Raw genomic sequence first — 8352 nt, forward strand, 5'->3', positions numbered from 1 at the left:
GCACCCTTAATCTTCATCTTGCCATCACAGATCCACCCACAACTTAAGAACTAGAAGGAAAAAGAGGTAAAAACTCTAAAAAACGATTATCATTGTAAACCCTTTGTGTGTATGTATGTTCATCCCTCCAAACACACACATACACAAAATTCCTTTTATCACATCAAGATTCGAGAACAAAAATCGGACATAGACATTGACCAATCGAAGCCATCCTGAAACTCTTAACTTATTCAGTTTGATAGAGATGGTGGTGACGAATCAGATCTTAAAACCAAGCCGAGGAACAATCCCATCCTCAAGAGGCTGTCAAACCTCTAGCAGATTGCCATGACCACCACTGCATTTACCATCAGACTTCTCTTCCTCGATCGGCAACTCAATGGTTACATAAAAAGAAACAGAGCTCGACGTCGTGGTTTTTTACAGGGAAAAGGCTGGTCTGTAAATTTTGTTTCTGATTGAAGAAAGAAATTAGGAACTCTAAATCTAATTGGATATGTTATGTTGTTTTCTTGTACTGATTGAAGAAAGAAATTAAAAAGGTGTTCTATTAATTAAAGAACACTAAATCTAACTATATTTGTCGATTTCTTTCTGGGGATGATGAAGAAGTTGCAGGTGAAGGATTTTGAATAAGAAAATGGGGGTGGGATGATGAAGAAGTTGCAGGTGAAGGATTTTGAATAAGAAAATGGGGGTGGGTGGGCTCTAATGAAAAGCAAAGAAGAGAGAGAGAGAGAGAGAGAGAGAGAGAGAGAGAGAGAGAGAGATTCAAAGGAGAGGAGGGGGTATGGATACTTTATTTTTTCTTTTTTATATTTCTATAATACAAAAACCGAAAAAAGAAAAAACAAAGGGTAAATCGTCATTTTATAAAAGAAATCAAGACAAATAGACCAAACTCGTAACAAAATGGAAACTTGTGGACCATGAGTGCTAGTTCAAACATTTTTGACCAAAAGTAGCAATTTTTATCTAACAACATTGACCATTCTTGGGATTTTGTATTTATTTTTGCAATTAGCCACTTATGCTGCATCAATAGCCTCAATATTTTTTTTTTATAGATTTTTAACGAATGATTATTATACTATATATTAAAATTGTGTGTTCTTAGCTACAGTAATTTTGTTAGGTAATTGGAAAAATTAGTCCCCTCTCTATTTATGTATGTTCAAATCCATTTTTTCTTTGCCTTGAGTCTTTTATGTCATTCTTTAATTGTTGGTTCACACATGTTCTTTATCAGGTTGGTTGTCCACCAGGGCTAACAGGTGTAATCCACCGCTTCTTTCAGGAAGTGATACGTGTTTTGTCCACGTCTCACCCACCACCCATTCGTGTCACACTGCCTACATGAACGGGTTACCACAAGGTTTCTAACTCTACCGCTTTGACCACCTATTCTCGATTCTTCTTCACCTTCTCACCACCGCCTAAATCTCCCACTTATGTCTTTCGATTTCGTCTGCAACATCACCAACGAACCTCTCTCTAAACGCATCTACATCGAAGAAGAATCAATGCTTCAGACTTCAGACAACCACCGTAGAATTAAGCCGGCTCGGCGGACTTTTTACGCATTAGCGACCATCGTATCAGATCCAACAGTCACGATTTCCAACATCGTTTCTCCATTGATGGGATAAGAAAGAGAATAGAGAGATCTATTTGCCCGAATACACTTAGTATTCTTGGCAAACTCTCCTGTAAACCCTAATTTGGTCCAAGTTCAGAAATTTTGAAGAAAGATGGGGAAGAAACAACACAGCAAAGACCAGATGCACCTTACAAAGACGGAGTGGGCCACCGAGTGGGGTGGTGCCAAGTCCAAAGAGCTCCGCACACCTTTTAAATGTCTTCCCTTCTACTGTTGCGCGTACTCACGTTCTTCATCTTTCTCTTTTAGTTCAAATTTCTGAAATTCTATCTTTATGTATGCTTCTTCTACATATGCGAGTTGAAGATTGACTACATCACTTTCGTGAAATTTGCAGCCTCATATTTACTCCATTCGAAGACGTAGTGTGCACTGAGGATGGAAGCGTTTTCGATATGATGTGAGTGTTTATTATTTCAGTGGTTCAGTAACTGCCTTTGAGGATTTTTGATTCTTTGATATCGCTGGTTTTAGGTAATTCCATCTTCTAAGATACATGTAAACATGTTAGAATATATTTCTCTATTTTTGTAGGGATTAAATTAAGTCAACTACAGAGTAATTACCGTTAGGTAATTCCATCTTATATTTGACTTACATCCATAATTCATGCCCCTTTGTTTTGTTTGGTTTTAGAACAAAGCTCTGAATCATGAACTTTCTATTTTTTTTATCGGATGACAATAGGCATAGGCATGCCCAGGGGATTGTTACAGAGTGATACACATGGTTAAAGATCAACAATTTTCAAATCTGCAAAACCAGCAGCCTTTGATGCATCTACTGATTCTGGTGTTTTGCTGCTATTGTAGTCGCACCCCAGGTGTTTGTTAAAATGCCAAGGTTCTTTTTTTTTTTTTTTTGGTGTATGTCCCGGCCAAAACATATGCTTAACCGTGTACAAAGAACTTCATTTCACCACTTCAAGGATTCATCTCAAAACACATTAAGTTATTTCAATAAAAGTTACGGTATTTCCTTTTTATAGTCAAAAGTTACTACTGTCAACTTCATGCTCATCATTGTTATCAATTGCTAGATTCAAAATCATCATGTGGATCTTTTCTCTTTTACAAGGGTGGCAATTAATACATTATGTTTAAAAAACCCAACGTATATTTACAATGGCAAAATCTAATCTTAAATCCATACATATTTTGGATTGTGATGGTCAATAGGTAGTGTTACCTTATTTAGTTAAGGTGAGTGGTGCCAATTAATGTTTTTGTTGTTGATTATTTGTTGTTTTTGCTCAATTGGTGTGAGTCCATCCCCACCCTCTGTTTGTATTTCAAAATCTGAATTAACTTGCTTCCTCTTCAGATTGCGTCAGTTATTGCTACATGTGTAATGGACGCTCATTGTTGTATGAAATGGTGTTACATGAGGCTGAGAAGAGAAATATGACGAAACGTGGTGGTGGGAATAGCATAACTGAGAGTAAGATGCTGAGAATTTTGGAATTGGAGAACATGACTATCAGGTTAGTCATATTCTTTAAATTTACCATTTACTTAGACTTAATTTTTTTGGCATCCCAGGTGTTAGATTAAATGCCTGAACACAAACAAATATTAGTACATTTACTAAATTAGTATATTTTATTATTTAGGTGTAATTTGGATGAAGGTGAATATATTTTACAATGCCCACAATGTTCCTTAGATTGAACGGTGAGGTTTCCCCCATTAGCTCTTAACTCTTTACGAATTTACCCTTCCATGCCCAATGGATGGAATTTAATTCCGTCCAAATCCTTCAATTTCCATGTTTGATGGATTTCTCCATTTTATGGACAGGGTGGAAGGAATTCAATTAATCTCTTCCTTTTTTATTAAGAACCAAGACACCCTCGCAACATATATTAAAATAAATATAATTATAATGAATCAGCTGAAGGAAACTGTAATCATAATTCGTCATGCCTCGGTTAGGGTGGAATTGGAATGTACATGAATAATAAAATCTAAATAATTTTTTTGTTTTTTTTTAGTTTCACCTATAATCAATTTTTTTTATAAATATTTTTGCTTATTTCAATATATTTAATGAGGGTATTTTGGTCTTCTAATAAAAAATGAACTATGGAATCAAATTCCTTCCACCCTTCCTAGGAATGGTGAGATCCATCAAATACAGAATTTGAAAAAACTGAACTACCCTCCATTTGCCAACCAAACACACCATGGAATGAAATCACGAATTCCAGCTCTGTCTTATTTCTTGGAAATCCACAAACCATATACACCCTTATTACCCATTAGTTTGTAGTTATTTTTTTACAACAATATAGTTTCTTATTCATGAGTTATTACATGTTACAGGCGGACCAAAATTAATCACATTTATTGCTAATATCAGTTTTAAAAGGGATAATAATAATCTAATATAGTACTTTTAATTTTTAAACAAGATTTCTTGATCCTAATACATCTTTTCTATTTATATTCCAGAGGGCAAGAAATGAAATATTTGCTTTGTATGGACTCAGGGTTTTCACCATTTCCCATATACATACAGGATCAAACACAAACAGCTATGATATGCTAATCAAAACCAAATTGTAAATGTATTTAAGGATAACAGATTCTACTCTAGAATTGATTAGGGGTTATTATTGTTGCTTTCTTCCATGTTTCTCATTTTTGATGTTTGAACCTACATTTGAATCCAATGCCTATTTCTTGTATGTTTAAATAATTTTAGACATTTATACTGATTTTTTTGTTTGTGCCGTGAACTCGATAAAAAGTTGTGGTTCGTGAGGCTGTCATCAAAGAAGACATGACAGCTCTCAACATTTTGACTAGAATATTCACTTGTGGCTATTCTTGCTTCGTTTGAGCTGATTATATATTGAATCTTCATTTTACTTATTTTTCCATTCAAAGTTCAGGTGGGTTTTTCTTGAGGGAAGGTCTGCTGGACAGTGGTGACTTAACAAGATTAGTAAAACCATGGATGAAGGTTCCACTTTTCATTGTGTTGGTTCTTGACAGTTGACATGCATGCTCATTGGAGTATGTTGATTAACATTTTTCAGTTGTTATTTTCCTATTTCTTTGGCTCTTTCGTAAATGATGAAAATCCAAAAAAATATATTCCAGAAGGGTAAAAGGGTCAAGTGAGAAAAGTGACTGATTAGTTGGAGGAGTGAGAATATAAGAATAAATAGAGCAGGGGGATTTTGTTAGTGGTCATTCTGTTATTTTGTGTGCATGATTGTGCTGGTTCAACACTCATGTGTGTGTGAGAGAGGGACGTTTTCCCTGATTATGTTCGTTTTTTTGTATTTGGTTATCAAGACATTCCTTCCTCCGTTGTTATTGTGTCTCATTCACTGTTACATTGCTGCATCCCTAATTTGTTAATCCTTATCAGAAAGTTTTATTAATTTAGTGATATAGAATTGATATCTGCTTAAGAAAGGTAGTTGGTTATTACAATGGTAGAAGAGTTCCTGTTTATCTTGCAATAGAACATATTTAATTATTATGCATTTGTAAATGGATGAATATACTATACACATTCCGATCCCCGCAACGCGGGGAAACCTTTCTAGTTTATAATAAAGAGTAAAAAGTGGACAAAAAAAATCAAATATCAAAGTTAACAAAAGCCCATTTAAATGTTAATTAAAGAGAAACTTAAGCCCAATAACCTCATATTTGACAGGTGCTATCATTTGCTTTGCTCTATGCCTCTTAACTCTTAAGTCTTACCACCTCTACAGCCAATTGTTTCGAATTATTTAACACCAACTAATTGAATTACATTGGGCATTGCGACGAACTCATTTGTAATTAAATATAAAATATGACTTTTAAATGTCAATAATTCATGTATAGAATGTTTTTAATGTTTAAATAAATTAGAAACATCGGATATACAAATGAATCACAATTCATTGAGAACTTATAATGATATAAAAAAATATTAACAAAAACAAAAACTATAAAAAGAAACTATGTAAATAAAAATACCGTAACTTTAAAAATATAGTAAGGAAGTAAAAATACAACTTACAAAATATTAATAATTTAATTTTAAAATTATAAAGGATGAAAACTTGGAAAAAATTGTGAATATAAAAATTTGCTATGACGTAGAAAAAATCTATATTTCCAAAAAGATTCTTATTAGTATATTGTATTATATGTTTGGAAAAGTTAGCAATGTAATTTTGTTTAGCCATTTTTCGAAAAAAAAAAAAACTAATGATCAGTCAAAATATAAATGACACCTATTTTAACACTTTATATATATATATATATATATATATATATATATATATATATATATATATATATATATATATATATATATATATATATATATATAATCAAGATCAATGGAGAATTAGGGAAAAAACCAACAAACTTTTTATCTATAATGAATTTAGGTATCAAATTTCACATGTGAATGTATATACATATGATATATCTAAGAAAAATGTAAAAAAAATTTATATGCATGTACATATGTATATTTACACAAAAAATATGAATATGCATTAAAAATGCATTTTTTGAAAAATTCTTTTTTTTTTTTTTTAAATTTTAATTTCAAAATATAAGATATATTTTCACTTATTTAAAAATATATATATATATATTTAATTATTTTTTAATTTTTTTTAAATCAGTGAAAATATTCCTTACATTGCGAAATTAATATTAAAAAAAGATTTTTTCAAAAAAAATGCATTTTTAATGCATATTCATATTTTTTTGTGTCTATGCATATTTTTAAAAAACATGTGCATACACAAATGCATATTAAAAAAACACTTTTAATGCCTCTCTCTCTCTCTCTCTCTCTCTCTCTCTCTATATATATATATATATATATATATATATATATATATATATATATATATATATATATGCATAAGAGTAAGCATATACACATACATATAAATATGAATAACTATATGCATATACACATAAATAAAAAATATTTTTTTATGCAAATGCACGTGCATACTTAAAAAATATATATATTTTTTTTATTTCCTCTATATGCATAAAAGTAAGGTATGCATATACATATCCATATGAATAAGTATATGTATATGCATATGCTTATCAATATGCATATGCATATGCATAACAATAAATATCTAACATATGCATATTCATATGCAACAAAAGTTTTTGATTTACGTAGTGAAACCACAAGAAGGAATCAAATATAGAAAAGAATGTTAATATAAATAAATTGCATTTCTTTCTTTGACTATGAAATTTCTAGTATACACTCAAACATTAACTATGATGAAGTACCTGGAAAATTTTGAGAAGTGCATGAAGCCTTTAACCCTACTGTTCTATGCCCAATTGTTGGATTTATAGATGTTAATTGTAAGTTCTTTGAAACTGTGGCCTCTATTCTTTCTGTGAACCAAAAACAATAATGAACTTTCAAAATAGAACAAAAACAGCAATGCACTTTCAAAATATAACCAAAAACAACAATGCACTTTGAAAATAGAACCAAAAACAACAATGAACTTTCAAAATAGAACCAAAAACAACAATGCACTTTCAAAATATAACAAAAAAATATGATGAGTTTTTAGGGTTACAAGTTCAATGCCATAAGCAGAAAAAATAATCAAAAACAATTTCAATTAATTAGGGAAAATGCAACTTAAAAGGATTTATGTCTTTCACATATAGCAACATACTATGAATGGTTATCCTGCAAAACTTTTCTATGAAGAAACTATTCATAAGATAAGAAAACTAACCTTAAAGATTGTTATAGCAAATAATCTTGAATTCCTCCTTGAAAGACTCTTCCAAGCAAGCGCTCTAAGTGTTGCGCCTCTAGTGGTTCACACTCAAACCCTAGTAACCAAGGAGCTTGAGGAGAGAAAGGATAGAATAAGAATTCTTGGCCTAACCCTCTAAGGAATAGCATGGCAGAAAATATGAGGCTTGGACTCTATTTATAGTGTAACAAGAAACCCTAGATAAGTCCCAAAACAATAAAATAACATTATCTTATTTTTGGTATTTATCTGGCTTCCTATTTATCCTTCAAGAATAATTCTAGATATTCTAGAACCTCATTAAAACCGTCTAATTCATAGGATGGTTCTAGAATGTCTCTTGCTCAACTATTGAACAATTAAACTTTAACCCCTATACTTTTAATTAATCCAATTAATCCCAAAATTAATTCAAATTAATTTCTGATTAATTCTTAATTAAATATTGCTATTTCTAATTAATATATTATTCTCATAATATATTAACAAATCATTTATTTTGATTTCCAATTAATTTATTAACCATATAATAAATTAATAAATCATTCTCTCTCTCTCTCTAAAGTCTATCATATTCAATTGTTAGGTTTTAGGCAACCCAAAAGGATTCTTCTACGATTAATTCAAGTTTATACCAGTTATAGTTATGGACTTAGACACCTAATCTAATAGTCTCCCACTTGGATAAGTATAATAACTATAACTGCCAGTTGAACTTCCAAACTGATTAGCAAACTGTAGCTTCCAAAAGCCGTTGCCGAACTCTGGCCCAGTCAGTTACATGTTCTAAGATAAGTGATCAAATATTCCTCCATTGTATAAGATACCATAAGGGCATGAGACATGGATTATAATCAACCTCATTGTCCAAGATTTTGTTTCCCGATTTCTGATTTGTGATGACAGAATTCAG

At 31.3% G+C, this 8352-nt stretch overlaps 1 protein-coding gene across 12 annotated transcripts; it reads left to right on the plus strand.

Annotated features, from left to right (window-relative positions):
• Window positions 1-1268: 1268 nt before the first annotated feature.
• On the plus strand, window positions 1269-5098 carry LOC145069591 (uncharacterized). 12 transcript variants are annotated; one of them, XM_079016541.1, is made up of 6 exons: window positions 1269-1890; window positions 2001-2063; window positions 2198-2235; window positions 2351-2486; window positions 2987-3146; window positions 4117-4553. In XM_079016541.1, the coding sequence occupies exons 4-6, from the start codon at window positions 2390-2392 to the stop codon at window positions 4211-4213; spliced, it is 354 nt and encodes a 117-aa protein (XP_078872667.1). In that variant the 5' UTR covers window positions 1269-1890; window positions 2001-2063; window positions 2198-2235; window positions 2351-2389; the 3' UTR covers window positions 4214-4553. The 12 variants fall into 12 exon arrangements, with proteins under 12 accessions (XP_078872667.1, XP_078872665.1, XP_078872661.1 ...); XM_079016539.1 differs by having other exon boundaries at window positions 1269-1882; XM_079016535.1 differs by having other exon boundaries at window positions 1269-2063; window positions 2138-2235.
• The last annotated feature ends 3254 nt before the right edge of the window (window positions 5099-8352 follow it).

This window comes from Lactuca serriola, chromosome 8 (assembly GCF_051521515.1).
Source record: "Lactuca serriola cultivar US96UC23 chromosome 8, Lser_US96UC23_V15, whole genome shotgun sequence".
In the NCBI taxonomy this organism is placed as follows: domain Eukaryota; kingdom Viridiplantae; phylum Streptophyta; class Magnoliopsida; order Asterales; family Asteraceae; genus Lactuca; species Lactuca serriola.